This window comes from Genypterus blacodes, unplaced genomic scaffold (genome assembly GCF_046128005.1).
Source record: "Genypterus blacodes isolate CSIRO-AG114 ecotype Tasmania unplaced genomic scaffold, CSIRO-AGI_Gbla_v1 ptg000058l_1, whole genome shotgun sequence".
Classification (NCBI taxonomy): Eukaryota; Metazoa; Chordata; class Actinopteri; order Ophidiiformes; family Ophidiidae; genus Genypterus; species Genypterus blacodes.
The window spans coordinates 7,637,501-7,655,739 of NW_027466870.1; the positions used below are offsets into that span (position 1 = coordinate 7,637,501).

At 47.4% G+C, this 18,239-nt stretch overlaps 1 protein-coding gene across 2 annotated transcripts in view; it reads left to right on the forward strand.

The window, feature by feature from the left end:
• Positions 1-11,178, forward strand: part of lnx1 (ligand of numb-protein X 1) — a 29,388-nt gene extending 18,210 nt beyond the window's left edge. Inside the window, exons 3-11 of one of the 2 annotated variants that reach the window (XM_076153366.1) lie at positions 1-87; positions 1,458-1,613; positions 4,353-4,561; positions 4,659-5,075; positions 6,137-6,271; positions 7,417-7,594; positions 8,623-8,869; positions 9,824-9,982; positions 10,130-11,178. The exon at positions 1-87 is cut by the window's left edge and continues 167 nt beyond it. In XM_076153366.1, coding sequence (XP_076009481.1) covers positions 1-87; positions 1,458-1,613; positions 4,353-4,561; positions 4,659-5,075; positions 6,137-6,271; positions 7,417-7,594; positions 8,623-8,869; positions 9,824-9,982; positions 10,130-10,265 — 1,724 coding nt within the window. In that variant the 3' untranslated portion in view covers positions 10,266-11,178. The remainder of the gene's footprint in view (positions 88-1,457; positions 1,614-4,352; positions 4,562-4,658; positions 5,076-6,136; positions 6,272-7,416; positions 7,595-8,622; positions 8,870-9,823; positions 9,983-10,129) is intronic. The other variant, XM_076153367.1, reaches the window with a different exon arrangement.
• The last annotated feature ends 7,061 nt before the right edge of the window (positions 11,179-18,239 follow it).

The window sequence follows — 18,239 nt, forward strand, 5'->3', positions numbered from 1 at the left end:
CCGCCTTTGACCCCAGCATGGAGGACAACAGCCAATCGGGCAGCACCACCAGCCTGGCAGCACGCAGCAGCACAAAGAAGAGTGAGTGTGAGTGGGCGAAAAGGATGTTTGTGTGTCTGTGCAGAGGCTTGGTCGTGTGTGTGTGTGTGTGTGTGTGTGTGTGTGTGTGTGTGTGTGTGTGTGTGTGTGTGTGTGTGTGTGTGTGTGTGTGTGTGTGTGTGTGTGTGTGTGTGTGTGTGTGTGTGTTAAAGTCAGAGTGAGACGCTACTGATCTCTGTTCCAACACACTTTTACACCTGCAGACTCACAACATACGACTTAGACACTCATTCAACCTCAAACACACTCTTTGTTGTACCTAATGGTCTTTGATAGAAATCCTTTTTTACCAATTAACGCTGCTGCCTTGTTTTTTCACCAATCTATAAAATCTCTCACTGTGAAAAAACAGTATAGAAAAAGAGAGAGAGAGAGGGAGAGACAGAGAGAGAGAGAGGGGAAGAGAGAGAGAGAGGGGAAGAGAGAGAGAGAGAGAGAGAGAGAGAGGGAGAGAGAGAGAGAGGGGAAGAGAGAGAGAGAGAGAGAGGGAGAGAGAGAGAGAGGGGAAGAGAGAGAGAGAGAGAGGGAGAAAGTCACTGAGAGGGCAAGTACATTATGCAGTGATGGAGACACAGAGCCACAGTAGGTTGAGGCAGATTAAATATAGCCTCTGTAAATCTCTTAATTCCGAATGACGCAATCTGAGTTCTCCCTCCATTTCTTCCACCTGAGACGAGGAGCGAGTCACGAGTGTTCCCCCCCGCCCCTCTCTCTCTCCCCCCTGAGCCTCACAGGCGGTGGGGACGCCGTCATGACGCTGCAGCAGCACTTCAGGCCCCCGCCGGCTCCGTGCCGACCACCACAACCGCCGCGAGCGCCACTATTGCTGAACAAGCTGTCAGTTCCAGGAGCGGCTGGCACATTTAAAGAATAATGTGGCTGTCAGGAGCACTTGCATCTCCCTTGGCCTGCAGAGGGAGGGAGGGAGGGGAGGGAGGGGAGGGAGGGAGGGGCGCTGCAGAGGCTGGCTGCCCCAGGCTGGGTGCAGCCTGAGCGGGGCTGCTGCCTCTCCTCTGCAGCCCCCCTGTAGCCTCACCTTATGTCCATGTTGGAAAGCAAAGCACCAGACAGCAGCGGTCTGTCAGGGAGCGTCTGAGCCTCACAATCAAACATCTGACTGAGGCCACAGCGTCACAAATGAATGTTACAAGGCCATTATTGGCAGGTGTTCACATCCATTCACCAATTAACAGGCCAACAACTGCAAACAGCTGCTTTTCAACAAATAAACATCTGAGTGAAGCGGAAGCCAAAGGGAGGCATTTTGATTGGCTGCAGGCAGAGAGGTTCAGACATGTCCGGACATGTTGTTGGTGAAGTAATCTATAAAGTGTGCCTGCTCTCCTCTCTCCTCGCAGTCAGAAACTTTGACCGCTCTTCAGTGAGGAGCAGATCCTTCAGAAGGTTGAACCGAGCGTTCAGCGTCCTGCGGAGGACCAAGAGCGGCAACGCAGTGAGCAATGAGACCACAGAGGAGAGAGACAACGCCAGAAATGCCAACGTGCCCCAGGAAGGTAAGAATCAGGCCGAACCATCTCTGTGTGGCTGCTTCACTTCTATAGTGCAGTGTTGCTTTTATCAGCTGGAGTGTGTCGTGTACTCTATGATGTCACTGCTGTGCCTGCACTTTATGATTCCCTGTGGAGGAGAGTGCTCAGTGTGTAGCTGTGTGTGTGTGTGTGTGGCTCTGTATGTGTATTTGCAATGTTCCCTTGGTTGTGTGTGTGCGTGTGTGTGTGTGTGTGTGGAGGGTGACAGCACAGGGAGCACACAGTGTTACAGTAGAATATGCTGCTTTAATAATTCAGCTGCAGATTGCGTAAGTCTGCCGCTCCATCAGTCATCAGGGATCACAGAGGAGAGAGCGGTAGCCTGAGGCGCTCTGGAACGCTGAGGAGCTACAGGGGTCACACAGGACGACCTGCTCCCTCCCTGTCTGCTCACGCTTTCCTTTATCCTCCTCTACCTCCTCCTCCTCCTCTCTTCCCTCTCTCCGCCGTGACCTTTCTTCCCCTCTTCATCTCTTTGCCTTCCAATCTACACGGTCAGGGTCAACAGATTTGCGGCAGATGACAACCGGGTGGAGAAGCTCCCCGGGGAGCTCTCTGACATGATGGATCTAACAAAGGAAGTGTGCTGGAGTGACATTTGATTGAATCTCTCAAACCTGACCCCCTGATGGTAGTGAGACATCGGGGGGAAAGAGGCAATTAAGTGAGAGAGAAAACGTTAGAATCAACAGTATTCAGAAGTGGAAGTGCAGGGGAATGTGGGGATTGCATAAGAGTGATGGATGATGGCTGATCTGGGACTACATTATTCTCTGAGGCCGTCACCGAGGAGGAGGAGGAGGCTGGGAGAATAGATTTAATATTCCTTTAATGCCGCTGGAAAGGCAAAGATAGACAAAGAGGACGGGAGCAGAAATAGATCCGTACACGACAAAGAGAGAGAGAGAGCTGACGTACAAAGAGCTGACGGGGGAATAATGGAAGAAATTGAAATAAAGAAAGAAACTGAAAGGGTGTGTGTGAGAGAGGGAGAGCAGAGAGAGAGAGATTGGGCGGGGAGAGAGAGAGAGAAAGATTACGTAAGAGCTGCAGGTCTTTGTGTTAACGTGCTCTCCACCCCGGAGCAATCTGCTGTGATCAAGACATAATATTGACTTTGGAATGGAGAAAGTGCAGTGTGAGGAGAAAGAATGAGTGAGGCTGTGGCGGAGGAGGAGGAGGAGGGGAGAGGAAGAGGAGGGGAGAGGAAGAATTCTGACCAAGCCCATTGCTTCAAGTAGAGTCACAAACTCGTCTCCACCCTCCAGTGTCACTCAGCTGCTAAGTTAGAGCTCAGCGTTGCCATGAGAGGAGTACAGAATGAGACAAAACGTATTTTAAAAAGACAAATGATAGGTCTGATGATGATGATGATGATGATGTAATACTCCCTGGCTGTATCTGTGATGGATGAAACTATTCTTCCTCTCTTTACTTTTAAATCCGTCCCTCTTTGCACATTGAGAGACATTGAGGCAAAATTCCCCCAAAACACAGAATTTCCTTCTAACCGGGCTTTGACAACAGAAATCAATGCCCTATTTCCTGAGAATATAGTTTCCTGTGTTTAATGCTGAGCGCTGGTGGAAGGATGCATCTTAGTTGGGTGAAGAGAATAGGGACCTGAGGACAGATGTGGTTCTGAGATGTAAACAGAACCTGCAGAGAATCAAGGTGTAAATGAATGTAATGCAGTGTAAAATGTAAAGTTAGTGGCTTGGCGTTGCATTTATGTAAGCTGTAGTCTGACTCACACTGTGATGGAACCGGCCAAATGTAAATCACTTTCATAGAGACGGGACGAGTTTGAAGAAAGATTAAAATACGCCCACAAGTCTGACGTCCCTCTGCCTGCATCTCCTGCCGGTTCAGTGGGAAGCAACGTGCCGTACCTGCAGTGAGGACGGAGACGGCCCACGCTGAAAAGATATCCGTGTTTATACTGCACGGCCTGTTGAGGACGAACACAGGCTTGAACAGCAGAAGGGCTCCTCTACCTGTCTGCTCACAAAAACACTGTTTGAATCAAGCACAGAGAAACTTTATGCAAAGACATTTTGGTATGAATGTTGGTTTCCGCCTCAGCTCTGGTCTGCAGTGAGGAGGAGGAGGAGCGGTCACATGACTCACACTTCCTCCCTGCATGCGAGCAGCGCTACATCAAGACAGAACTCGATTTAAGAATCCTTGTTGGAAAATAGTGATTTGTTTTGGTGAATATTTGGGAGCTTATGCAAAGTGAGCGGATATTGTAACCGCATGTGTGTTTGGCCCCGCCCATTAATAACCTGGAGGAAATGTTGAAATTGAGGATTTTCCCAAGCATACTTGCTACAGATGTAAGTGACTCAGGACACAAACATGGAGGATAATCAGCCAAGTGAGTTTTCCTTCTTGGCTTGTACACGTTTGTTTTAATAACCGGAGGGAGCAGAGACAGCTGCTTCCACACACACACACACACACTCTCCGCCGGGCTCCGACTCTTTCTCCCTCCTGATTTCTGTCTTTCTCCCTCTCCGCCTCTCTCTCTCTCTCTCTCTCTCTCTCTCCACCCACTCGCCCATGTTCCTTCTCTCTCTCTCCCACTTATTTTGTTCTCCCGCTTCCTCTCCTATTTTCTTTGGCCGTTGCTCAAAAGTGTATTTTCTGGTCACTGTGCTTAACAACTCTTCTTTTTCCCTGGACCCTCTTCTCCTTCAGTGTTGGCCCTTCCTCAACTCCATCACCTGATCCCTGATGGAGAGGTGACCAGTATTAAGATCACCCGGGTGGTTCCCTCTGAGCCGCTGGCCATCAGCATCGTTGGAGGCAATGAGACGCCTTTGGTTCGCGTCCTCATCCAGGACATCTACAGAGAAGGTGTCATCGCTCGAGATGGACGCTTGTTACCAGGAGACATGATCCTGAAGGTATGACTTCAAAGTGAATATCACAGATCTCTATCCCGTGAAGAAGTTAGAACTGTGCTCATCATCTCCACGCCTACATCTTCTTCTTCTCTTCCAGGTAAATGGCATTGACATCAGTAACGTGCCCCACTGCTACGCCGTGGCGACCCTCAAGCAGCCCTGCCAGCTCCTCCGGCTGACCGTGCTCAGGGAGCAACGCCACCGCTACCGCTCGCACTCACACTCGCACGGCCACGCCCAGGACGCGGCGGGGGCGGTCCCGTCTCACGGCCTGCCCCACCTTCCTCTGAGGGACGACAGCATCCACGTGGTGCTGAACAAAAGCATCCCTGACGAGCAGCTGGGTATCAAGCTGGTGAGGCGGCCGGAGGAGCACGGCGTGTACATCTTCCACCTGCTGGAGGGCGGCCTGGCTGCACGGGACGGACAGCTGTGCGTCGGCGACCGCGTGTTGGCCATCAATGGACACGACCTACGATACGGGGCTCCAGAACACGCGGCCCTGCTCATCCAGGTAAACCAGCAGGATCAAGAATCTCTGAATCTCTCCAATCATCTTCATCACAGTGACGGAGCCAGATGAGTCCACATGGCGACCGAAGCAACAGACCCTCAACAACTGTGTTCTGCTCTCCTGGCTCTGGGTCTCTGGGGTATCGGTGATAATTGTGGTGATTCCAGCTAATTGTGTTGTGCTGGCGGTCGGGCCTGTGCTCGCTGCAGTTAATAGTATTTAATGGTGGCGATTCCCTGGTGAGCCGGGTCATGCTGCTGGCTCCACTTCCTGGTTGATGCCAGTCAATGGTGGTGTGTTTGCGGTTAAACGCAGTTAATTGCAGCGTGTTAGCGGTCGGACTGTGCAGAGTTTTCTGCGCCCGTGCGTTCCCGTCTGAAGCGTCTGACTGGCTCTGCCCGGTCTCTGCGGAGCCAACATGGCTTCCCGGCGCAGGCAGTTTCTGTCAGAGATTAACAACTGGCCGGGAAGAAATTGAATTAGTCCAATTAAAGCAATAATGGGCCGGGCTGGCTCATTCAGGAGTCGGCTACAGTGACCGAGGGCGATCTCACAGGAATAACAGATGGGAAAAGGAAGCAGTCAGTAAGTCTGTGTGTGTCCAGGACCACGTGCATGGAAATGTGTGAATGAGCGGAGCGGGGAGCGTTCAGGAGAGGAGGGGAGAATGCTGAACTCACACATACATTACTGTAATGCTGCTCATAAACACAAAGGAGTGTCAGTGTGTGATTACAGCAGAGACACGTCTCTGTTTAGTTTCCTGTCTTCTTCTCTTCTTGTGACCATAAAACTGAAAAACAAAGAAACACACTTTGCTGTAAATAACATTGTTAACAACAAAAAAAGGAAGTTCAATAAAAAAGTGCCAGTGAGACAAAGTCCAACAAGATGATGAATAAGTAAATCAACATGACGAAGAACAGAGCAGTGCTTTCTTCTTCTTCTTCTTCTTCTGAGAAAAGCCTGTTGCCTTGTGTTTATGTTTATGAGCCGCCATGTTTCTGGCTTTGTTTACAACCCTCGTGTGAGCTCTTCTTCTTCTCTGGTGTCTCTGGCAGGCGAGCGAGGAGGGCGTCCACTTTATCGTGTCCCGTCAGATCTGTTTGCCCACGCCGGACATCCTGCAGGAAGCTCCGTGGGCCATGGAGGGTCCGCCGCCGTATTCGCCTGTGGACATGGAGCAAACGCTGCTGGTGAGGACACACACACACACACACGCACGCACACACACACAGAGGCGCTTTGTTCTTCCCTCGCTCTGTTTCATGCTAAATGTTCCCTTTCAGGTGTAAATGATCCATGAAGGTATTATACCTCCATCAAAGCCGAGCTCATCATCTCAGCAGCACCACGCCGTCTTCTCCTCTTGTGTTGCTTCCCCGGCAGCTGCGTGTTTTTTTTCCGGGTCCCTGTCATCCTGAAATACATCCCATCACCTTCCAGCCTCCTCAGAATAGGATTAACCAAAGCTCCTTATAGAACCTGACAACACGTCGCAGCCTCACAATGAGCCGCTTCATATTTACCCCCTTTCCTTTTTCAAATTACAGAATGTATTTGATTAAAAATACAATTCCCTTAAAAAAACACCACCGCACCTTCTGCACTGAATTTCCCATTCAACTCAAAGCTTCAATCAAACCCTTCTGGAGAAGTAGTGTGAGACCAGTCACACACACACACCAACTCAGGTGTGAGCCAACATCTGATGAGTTCGGTTGTGCAACTGCGAGCCAAGTGAAGAAATGCGTGAACACACACTGATGACACGGCGCAGACCTCAACACCTCCATGTGTTATTCATCGTCACTCCACTCGCCCTCGCCCTCTCTCTCTCTCTCCGTCTCCCTCTCTCTGTCTCCTTCTCTCTCTCCCTCTCTCTTTCCCTCTCTCTCTCTCTCTCTCTCTCTCTCTCTCTCTCTCTCTCACCCATATGACTCCCAAGCGAGCTCCTCATAAATAAAACCTGGCTCATTTTACCTACACACACACACATTCCCCCCAGCGACACTGAATCGCAACACCCATGAATAAATTAGTATTTTTATATTGAACATGAGCACAGAATGAAGCGGCGCTCTAGATGCCTGATGCTCTGCCCCCTTATAACCGCTATATATTATTCATTACCATTTATGCTAACGAGGTCATTCGTTAATTGGCAAATATGTCTGTGTCACTGCGCTCGCTGCACATCGAGGAGTAAATCTCAGGTTCCCGGGAAACAAAATGCTCCTCATTAAGATGCAAATGTGAATGAATCAGATCCAGAGTTCTGCTTTTAGCTCCATTCAGCCTCAAAGCGTCGTCCCTCTGTCTCTCTGTCCCCCCGGTGAAGGACTCCTGTCAGAAGCCCGCCTGCTACGAGAAGACGGTCAGCCTGACCAAGGAGCCGTACGACTCCCTGGGTATGACGGTGGCGGGGGGCATGTCCAGCCGAGGGTGGGACCTCCCCATCTACGTCACTAATGTGGACCCTGATGGAGTGGTGGGACAGGAGGGCTCCATCCGCAAAGGTAACATCAACACTCTCCATCATAAACACGTTGATGATGTCACCTACATGTGCGCCGTGTCAGAGCGTAACTTAGGCAAAGTCAAGTTCAGCCCGAGTGAGCAAATAATGAGCCACTTAGTAAATGGAGTGTGTGTTGTGTGTGCTTGTTGTGTGTTGTCATGCGGCGCCATAGGGCTCAAACTCTAGCAGGCAGACTGTCATAGATTTGGCTTCAGCGCTGAATAATCATTATATAACAGACGGGCTGATTGATGAACACTTCAGACTGGTGTTTCATAATGAAGGTCATCCATCCAGCAGGAAACTCAGCGCCGCTGCTTTGGTTCAATGCACCGCAAATTGGCTATAATACACTTACACACAAAAACACAAACAAACATTTGCACGTCAGCGCTCAGGACCTGTTGTACTACAACCAAGAATTTGCAAAGTAATTATTTCATAATATGAAATCAGTCAACTCTGAAATAGAGTGGAAAGATGGAGTGGCACCCTAAAGTGTGTGTGTGTGTGTGTGTGTGTGTGTGTGTGTGTGTGTGTGTGTGTCAGTTAAATTAGCCATATTAACTCTGTCCTCACACACGATGTTAGAAAACACAACATGAGCATAAAAGTAAATCAATCTCCTTTCTCCGTTCACGTCTTCATGTCTTCATATGAAATGCAGCAGCTGCCTGTTTATGTGCTTATAAAACAGATTTGTTGATACATAAAGTCTCGTCCTGCAGCAGTGTCCTTTGAGAAGCTGGCTGGCGAGTGAGAGTCGCCGTCTGTTTCTCTTTGCACCACTTTTCCTGGGCGGCAGGCTTTCTGGAGCACAGGTGGCTCTTGATTTCCACCCCTTTGTGTTTCAGCAGGCAGTTGTTGCATTTTAAACAGGCAGCTGATGAGTCTCCTGCCCTGTGAGCTCCTTTTAAAAGCTATTATGAGGGCAGCAACCTGGGCAAAACAATGAGCGGCGGTCTCTCTCTCTCTCTCTCTCTCTCTCTCTCTCTCCTCTCTCTCCTCTCTCTCTCTCCTCTGCAGGTGACATTTTGCTAAATGTAAATGGGATGGACCTGACAGGGGTGACACGGGGCGAAGCTGTAGCCAATTTGAAGAACACCTCCTCCCCCGTCGTGCTCAAGGTCCTGGAGATGCGTCCGCCGGAGGAGTGCGTGCCAGAGTGCGCCCTGCCGCCCTGCCTGGCCCCCTCGCCCACAGACAGCACCAAGAGCCCCGTGCCCAACGACGACTACTCCCCTCTGTGGGTGTCATGGCTACAGCTCCCCAGGTGAACACCCCAGGATCTCACTCTACTCTGTGCGCATAGTTACACTCTCTGCTTTCCTCTGAGACAGTATAAATTACCCCTCCCTCCCTCCTCCCCCCTCCATGCGACCAATCTGACCTCTCTGCCAGCTGGGATCCGCCGAATTCTGACAGAAGCAGCTGGGCAGAGAATTCTCATTATCTGCTGAAAAGTTTTTAGCTTCAAGATGTGCCAGTGTTTCACTTGTGTCTTTATGTTTGTATCCCAGTATGACATCATTCCCCCTCATTTTCTTTAGCAGAATATACTGGGGTGTGTATTTTGGCAGATTTCAGTAAAAACAAACCCATAGCTTAGACACAGAGCCAATCAGAACAGAGAGAGCTATTCCAGGAGGCGGGCCTTAAAGAGACGGTATCTGCAATGCCCTGTTTACACTCCATGTGCCTGGCAGTGCTGCAGAAGGGATCGATGGTGTGGTTTTTGCACTTGAAAGCATTGCAAAGATTTATAACAAAAATACCCCTTAAATGAATTTAAGAGGTTTTGAGACATTCCAAGGCAAAGGCTGTGTTTCTCTCTCACAGCAATAAATGATGATACTTAGAAGAACATTAATAAAATAGAAGTGGAAAGGCTGAATCGAGTTGATCTTCTGCCAGTGAATAATTAGGCTTGAAAAGCAACTTCTGATGGAATAAAGTTCAGCCTGATGGTGCTGCTAACTGAATTCTGATGTAACCTGTGCTCACCTCTGGGCCCAGACGGAGGCACAGGTCCCACTATTCTTATTGCTTGGCAAAGAGAAAAGCCACATTGAAAGAGCAGCCAAGTCTCCTCTGACAACGGTTGAAATCAGCAATTTGCCTCCCGCACCAGCGCTCGATAATATGAGGCGGATACACAGAATGTATATTTTTTGAAGTTGCTGTTCAGAGATTAGTGATCTTAATCTCCCTCTTGGCCCCCCTGCAGGCATCTCTACTGCTGCAAAGACATCGTCCTGCGGCGCAGCACTTCGGGCAGTCTGGGCTTCAGTATTGTCGGCGGTCAGGAGGAGGTCAACTGCAATCAATCCTTTTTTATCCGCTCCATCGTGGAGGGAACTCCAGCCTACAACGATGGCAGAATAAGGTCTTTATGCTGTGCCTGTCACCTCTTATTGTTGATGAACAAGCTGTTGTATACCTGAGATCATTGGTACTTCCTGTATTTATAAGACTAAACTGTTTCCACCAAGTAAGATCCTGTTCCATCCTTCTACGTCCTCTCTTTCTGTAGGTGTGGCGACATCTTGCTTGAAGTGAACGGTAAGAGTACATGGGGGATGACTCACACAGCGTTGGTGCGCCTCTTGAAGGAGCTCCGGGGCAGGATCACCCTGACCATCGTCTCCTGGCCTGGCAGCCTGCTGTAGCAGCGTTCCCACGCCAACCAGAGCTGCGCCGGTAGCACTGACCAAGGAATGTGAAAGGCAAAGCTTGAGACTGGCTGACCACGCTGAGCTTGCTGTGTGGGAGGAGCTTAAAGTAGTGACCTTAGCTGCGGAGCTCTCACTTCTGATGGACAGCTGAGGGTTTGCCAGGAGTTTTTGGCGAGGGACGAACGTGACACTGGATTGTTACCAGAGTTTAACTTGCCCTTCCTTTCCGGGAACGCAGAACTAGGAGGATCCCAGGGCGTCTTGTCAGGACGTTGGGTGTTATCTGTGTAGAGGAGGCGCTCATCCTCTGGCAGAGCATCCGTGAGCGAGCGAGTGCGTGGGCGGATCGGATCGCATATTGCCAATTTCAGTAGTGATATATTAGGGTATGCATTAAGTTGGACTCACATTTCTTTACTGTAAATGTTGGGTGTCTAAAAATACTGATCCAAGCACTTGTAATTTGTTTCTTTCTGTTTGTTTGTTTGTTTGTTTGTTTGTTTGTGGTATGGCCTTTAAATAACGGCTCCATTCTGTTTGTACTGACAGTGGTTGTCATCTTCATCTGTTGGACAGAGAACACATTGCCAAGTAGTCGTCTGTGTTGAGGTTTTTATTTCACGAGCTATGACTAAATAAACAAACCACTGGCAAAAAAAATATATGTGTTAAAAAAAATATTAATGTGTTCATAACATGTTAAAAGATGAATATTTAATAAGGTGACATTGTGAGGCCTTACTAATTTTCTTACTTCAAGAAAAAAAAACGGACTTGTTCTTCTGTGTGTTTTGGTCGGTGGTTAGGGCCCATCTGCTGCAGTCTGTCTGTCACGCTTCGGCCTGTGTAGTATACAGTATCTGATGGTACATTTGGTTAAATGATCAATAAAGTCATTTGAAAAAGAGACTTGTGTCCGAGGGCTTTGAGTGTGAGCCTAGAGGGCAGGTCAGGAGGTCAGAATGAATAAAAATGCAGTTTCTCCGTCTGTTACTGTATCTGCGGCGGCTGTACCTTCTCCCTGCAGCCTCCTGATTGGTCCAGCTTCCTTCCCCGTGGCGCTCATTGAGTAACACAAAGCCCACCGCAGGGCCACAGTGCTGCACGTCCTTTACATTGAAGTCAGGGCCGCTCTAAAATAGCCCCTCCCTGCAGTCCTGTGAGGCCAAACTCTCTTTCACACCGTTTCTCTCATCCCACGACCTCCGACTGCAGCAGTAACACGCCAATGTAACTGATTAGTGCACCTTTAATTATAGGGAAGGAGCTAATGACTGAAATCACCTTGTGGAATGGTTGGAGTTCACACAAAGACTTGACTGGTGAAGGCGTGTGGGGTCATAGAGACGGCTACAGGGATCCTACAGGGCTCACACTACCAAGTTCCATTGTGTTGTGAGGAATAACAACTCAGTCATTGTGAAAGCGTAGTCAGGTTGCATTCCAGCTGTTGGACTTCCTTGAACTTTGTCAGTGCTTTCTTTGTGTTTGGAGTTTGTAAAGTGCATCCTGCTTGAATTCTCATTGGTTTTACAACAGATTGACTTGACTTGACTTGATTTCAGGGAATCTCAAAGCCTTCCATGGAACATACTGTGTGGGAACTGAGAGAGAGAGAACAGCAATCTGGGCTCTGATCTAAATATGACTATGATAATATAATAACTTTAATATTAATAATAGAAAACCTTTTTAAATATCCTGATATCATTAAGAAATCTGCCTCCTGCTGTTTGAACTGTTCCTCCATGTTAAATGTCATGGACGTCTCAGGTCAGATATCAGATCATAAACTGACTCCATGTATTTTCATAACAGATTGAAACAGATTGAAAGCTTTGATTCATGTCAGTAAATGATCCATGTTAGCTTAACCACAGTCTGTGAGTCAGAACAGCTTAAACATGTTCTCCTGCTTCCCTTTGTGTGAAAGGGAAAGAAAAAGGCAATTTGAAGGTTTGTGGTCTCAGATCTGCTTCCTCTCCAGTAAAATTGCTTGAGAATGGAGAATGGATGGTCACAATGGGCAGAAGGGCTCCAGCTGGAGGGCAGGAAGCTGTTTATGGCCCGCAGAACACATCGGGCTGAAGAGTGTGGATATTGCAGATTGTTGACTAAATTAAAGAGAAAACTTTATGGAGCGCTCAGGGTGGAACCTGTAGTGGAGGAGAAGACATTTGTTCTCTGCCTCCCACTCTCACTCCCCACTTGGCAGTTTACAAATTTAGAATAATCTACATTGACCTGGGGAACAGAGTCTTTGTGGTTTACAGCATCACATCACATCACAGCAAGGTGGGTTCGAATCTGATCTGTGTGGGCTCCAGTTGTTTCTCCCCCGGGGCTCCACTTTCTTCCCTCGGTCCAAAGTCACGCAGCTTAGGTAAATTGGAAACTCTAAATAGGTAAGACGGTTTGATGCTCGCCGACCTCAAACACCCCTGCAGACATTTCTATCTTCAGAAGTATCATCCATAACCAATTTAGGATATTGCACTTCCATCACAGCTGGAGTGCACAGTACCGTTCACTCACTTAGCACTAAAAAGGAGAGAGAGAGAGAGAGAGAGAGAGAGAGAGAGAGAGAGAGAGAGAGAGAGAGAGAGAGAGAGAGAGAGAGAGAGAGAGAGAGAGAGAGAGAGAGAGAGAGAGAGAGAGAGAGAGAGAGAGAGAGAGAGAGAGAGAGAGAGAGAGAGAGAGAGAGAGAGAGAGAGAGAGAGAGAGAGCGAGAGCCTTCAGGGTCACAGTTGTTCTGAGTACACAGCTAAATATATTTAACATTTGGGGGCAGCGTCTCTGTTAGCAGCGGGGGGACAAAGCCCAAGGCCCACATTTGCTCTTGCTTGAAGCCATTAGTGTTAACAAAGACGCAACCTCCTCGCGTAACATTGAGAACACACTCGCAGCGTTCCCATGGAAACAGTGTAGAAAGAAGGAAATTAAAGCACGGGAGGGATTTTTGGAGATTTCGCAATTTTCGTTTCCAGGTACGGGAAGTTTCATAAGGCGCAGAAGCCTGGAGCAATTATGTTCCCTCTGTAACTCCAGCATTTAGAAATGGAGATGCATAAAGCCATGATTAACACAATTAATACAACAATACAAAGCTGCTGTATTAGGTGAATGTGTTGTGATATGTGAAGCAGGAAAGATTCTAGTGCTAAGTTTTAATTCAGCATTATGCAAAATTCACTACGTAGGCAATCGTGTGTTCTGTGAAAGACTGTGAAGGCCTTGCACACTCATGGAACACCAGCACAAGTGTTTTCACTCATTTTAGCTGATTGGGCCACTTTACAGGTCTGTGTGTGCGTACAGACCATCATTCTGCTTATTGGTCTGTTCCACAGTATGGCAGGATAATGTATAGCTGTTGTGAATGTGTTCGCCTTGAGAGATTTGTTAAGCTCAGAACACCTAGAGTGCTTTGGTGTCTGGCTTGTAGAAGCCTTAGTGTTACTCTCTCCTCCTCCTCTCTCTCCTTCCTTTCCTACTTTTGAGTTATCCTCCATTGTCAGCTCATTGTGCTTGACACGTACATTATTGGCCAATTAATGTATAAATTCCCCACTGTGATCTCATTTGGTAATATATAGCAGGTGTAAGTGGACAGCATTGAATTTAATGTGTTGTAAATTAAATCTAAATGTTACACAATGAGAAAATACAAAAATGTTAAGTCAGAGTTTTTGGCAGGAGTGTGTGGACGAGTCGGGGTGACCTCTGTCTAAAACACACAGAAGAAGAGGACACGGCATGAAGTTGTTTCCATTGACACATGTGTGTGAGTGTGTGTGAGTGTGTGTGAGTGTGTATATGTGCACATGAAAGAGTTGAGTGAGTCTGAAGCGGTGCCAGCTGGAATGAGACAAAGATGCATTTATCATCCAGAGATATGATCACAGTCACTGGACAAGTGCTGACCAAATGGCCATCACCTTCTCAGCCTGCAGCGGTTGAGAGACAGACTCAGTCGGGACAAAACGCACGTGTGAAGTTGTAAGTGTTAACCTTGTGGAATCTATTAGCGACGGTGGTAAATCCAAAGGCGTGCGGTCGCAACCACAGCTGATAACCAGTAGCTGTGTCGCTCCAGTGACTCAGCGCCGGGCATCTGGGCTCCTGCATCAGCAGCCCAAATGCACAACATAACACACACACACACACACACACACACACACACACACACACACACACACACACACACTGACCTCAGGCAGGGCGAGCAGCAGCAGCAAGGGCTCTGGAAAGCTCCCTCACATGCTTCACACAATCAATCCCCCCACCTTACTTCTCATTCTATAAATAGACCGCAGCACTCCCATAAATCAATGTAACAGCGAACACATAACCTGTAGAAGTGTGTGTGTATGTGTATGACATGCATAGTGTGAACCGTTATCACATGATCAGAATGTAGGCCAGCCACATCAAGGAGGCGTGTGTGTGTGTGTGTGTGTGTGTGTGTGTGTGTCAGCATAACAAATGGTATGGTGTGTATGCTAACCTTACCTTGCATGCACTCTGTGCCTGTCACACACATGTAATCCACACACACTTCCCAGCCACATCTGCATGCACGCAGCTTCCCAGCTTCCCAGCTGTCCTCGTGTCCCCGCTCTTCCCTTATTTGACCCACCAGACTGCTTCTAAAGCTCATTTGTGGTTTTTTGCATTTATATCCAAACTAGTTGGGAACTCTAGCTGACACATAAATGACTGCAATCAAAACTATTAAACGTTTTTGTGAGCACAGAAGTCCACACTGCATTTTAATGTGATTGTACAGCTATTTTTAAGAAGTTGAATTATATTTGCATAACAGTTTCCACTATTACTCAGCGAGTTACTCTCACACGCCTGATACCCTCTGGGAAACGCTGCGGTTTGCTTTTGACCCATTTTTATTGTTTAGAAATAGTTGCGCAATCACTGCAAAGCACCCAGGGACCCAATCCAGTTCTGAGGCCGACGCCTCATTCAAGGGCAATGACACAAGCGTTGTTCTGAATGTGTGTGTGTGTGTGTGTGTGTGTGTGTGTGTGTGTGTATATAATAGTTGCCAGCTGTCAGAGTTGATATATGTTATATTGTCATCTGGCTGCTTGTGAACAGAGGAAATGTGGGGCAGGAGCTGAAAGGTGCATGTGTGTGTCTTCATGAGTGTTCCTGTCATGGTGGCTGTAGGGTAGTGGGGCACAGAGTGGAATGTGGGGCTGAGATCCCATCGTGTTGACTCTCCACTGCCTACAGGGAAAGTTGACCAAGCAAACGCGCTGTGTATTCAGTTGCTGTCCGATGATGCTGGCAGAGGATTGTTCCCTCATACACACTGCACCCCGGCCCATCTTCTGCATCACGAGACTTAAAATAGTTTTACAGACGCTTGCAATAATTTTACCTGGCCTTGCAATAGTTTTGAGTTCTCTCAATAGTCTTATGCTCTTTCGCAATAGTGTGCATTTCTCCACAGTAGTTTTGCATTTCCTCACAGCAGTCATCACAGCTGTTTATATTATTGGTATCAACTTGAGGTTTATATATAAGAGGCACAGTTTGCAGCTTGGTAATCCAGTCCTCTCTGCACCCCTCCTCCTCCTGAACAACTGGCACAGATCCTGACTTCAGGGGCCACAGAAACATCACAACAAGCTACACATGTACTATGTTACAGTCAGAGACCATTACAGTTACCACTTTCCCTCTCCACATGTTTGTCCCTCTCCACATGTTTGTCCCTCTCTTCACGTCCTAACTTCAGCTCTCTGCCCTTCAGGTTATACAGAATCCATTATCCAGTCATGCACTTTGCCAGCACCAGAGTCTGTTGTCACCTGGTGCCAACACCTGAGCTGCCAAAATCCATCTCCTGTTTTATCAAGCAAACAGACTGAGTGCAGCTCTCAACCCCTCTCCATCATAATCCTCTCCATTTCTGTTTTGTGTTAATGCCAGTGTTGCCTGCTAAACACGTGTGTGTATGTGAGAGAGAGACTTTGAATGCATACATGTCAAAAGAGACGGATCAGAACCAATACCCCCCTCAGTACCTGATCCACAGCTGCTCTGCAGACGGAAGTGGTCGCAAAGGCAAAAAGGTTTGATAATGAAGGAAGATGCATTGAAGTAATTTACCGATGCATCAGTTCAGTTTTGTTTGCTGCCTCTCTCCATATCTTCCTCTTGTTCTATCTTTACCATGGCAGTGGTCTTTGGAGCAGCTCCACCCATGGCACAGCCTCACTCTCTATTGTGCTGTGAGTACGATTCCCAGGCCCTGGCATAGTCCCTTATCCTGGCACCAGGAGGCCTTGTACCCTGTGATTATGGAATATATGCTGCGAAGGGAGAACACAATGAAGCCAAACAGAACAGGCCTTCAACAGAACAACTACAGACAACTGCATCCATTTTCCATGGCCATGAATATGTAAATATATATATATTGAATTAAACAGCATATAAGCATTCACCAAGTCGCTGGAGTTGGATCAGACACTTGTTTCTGTTAAAGGAACTTTCAATTAACCATCAATGTAGAGGATGGAAACAAACAGTGAATTCAAACAGCATGTGAAGAAAGTGTATCCAAAGTGTTTTCAAAGAGGAAAAGCATAAAAAGGCAGTCAGAGCTGTTCAGAGGGCTGTAAATGTGCATTGATCTGCAATAAAAACTCCCACAGGTGTTCAAGGCCAAATCCTATATTTTCTCTGTGCAGGAGGTTTTCCAGGAGCCACAACAGTCGCTTCAGAGGAAGTGTGGAATGAGGACATTTGGCTGATGGCTGGATATTCCTCCAGAGGAATCCATTAACACAGTAGTACCATGACAAATATCCAGGAGCACAACTCAATTTCATTCTTGGCCACCAACACAAGTCAGGCTGAAGCACCTTATAAAACCTGCACTTCTTCTTCCAGTCGTAAAGAGATAGGAGGGGAGGTGAGGCTGGAGGAAGGAAAGGGAGCAGACACAGCATCTACATGTGTACAACCTCAGAGCAACACATAGGAGAGGACCAGACTAAGACACTGGACTAATATTACTCTTATTAATGATAGTGAGGGAGCCGGTGTGTGTAGAGGAAAGAGAACCGTACTTCAGCTCTTTGAGTTATGGAGGCAGAAGAGCTGTAGAGTCCAGAATGCAACAAAATAAAAATGGAAACCCTCCTGCACACTGTGAGATAACAGCAATCCTACAGGCTCACTGCATAGCTCATTGTGCGAGAATTGTGTGTGTGTGTGTGTGTGTGGTATAGATATGTGTGTGTGTGTGTGTGTGTGTGTGTGTGTGTGTGTGTGTGTGTGTGTGTGTGTGTGTGTGTGTGTGTGTGTGATTATTAATTTATTATCCTTCTGCAGCTGCATCTTCTTTACAGACAAAGCAGTGACACTGTGAGGTTCTGATCCCACAATTTTTGATGCTGTTGCTGAATTTAGTTTGAATTATTTGTCTGACTCCAGCAGACAAGTTTCATTCTGTCAGTTTGGATTGAGGACAGCGTGTTCTGGACTTTAAGAACAAATTCATAGCAGGAGGGGTTTTTTTTAGCAGAAAAACAAAATGCAGACGTTGAGTTCTTTGCATTACACGTGGATCCAGTTTTAGTTCTTCTTTCACCAGGGAAAGTTGGACTGTAAAACAACCACTGTGTTTTTAAATTGAAACTTTGCAAGAAGACAAATTCCAGTTGTTATGTAAGTGAACTGATCCCTGATGTGTAGCTGTGCAATATATCTTAAAACTTCAAGTAAATGTCTTTGTGATATGTCATACCTGTTTTTTCTCCCTCTGCATGTCTAACAAACGGCCTAATGACTGCTCAAAGATAAAGAGTGGACAAACAGAGTTAATGGTGAAAGAAAAAAAACAAGGAAACATGTGGACGGGTCTGCAACTTCATGATCAAAGCACTTCTCCAAATGTACGCTTGTGTTTTCCAAGTGTTTGAAGTCCTGGCGTAT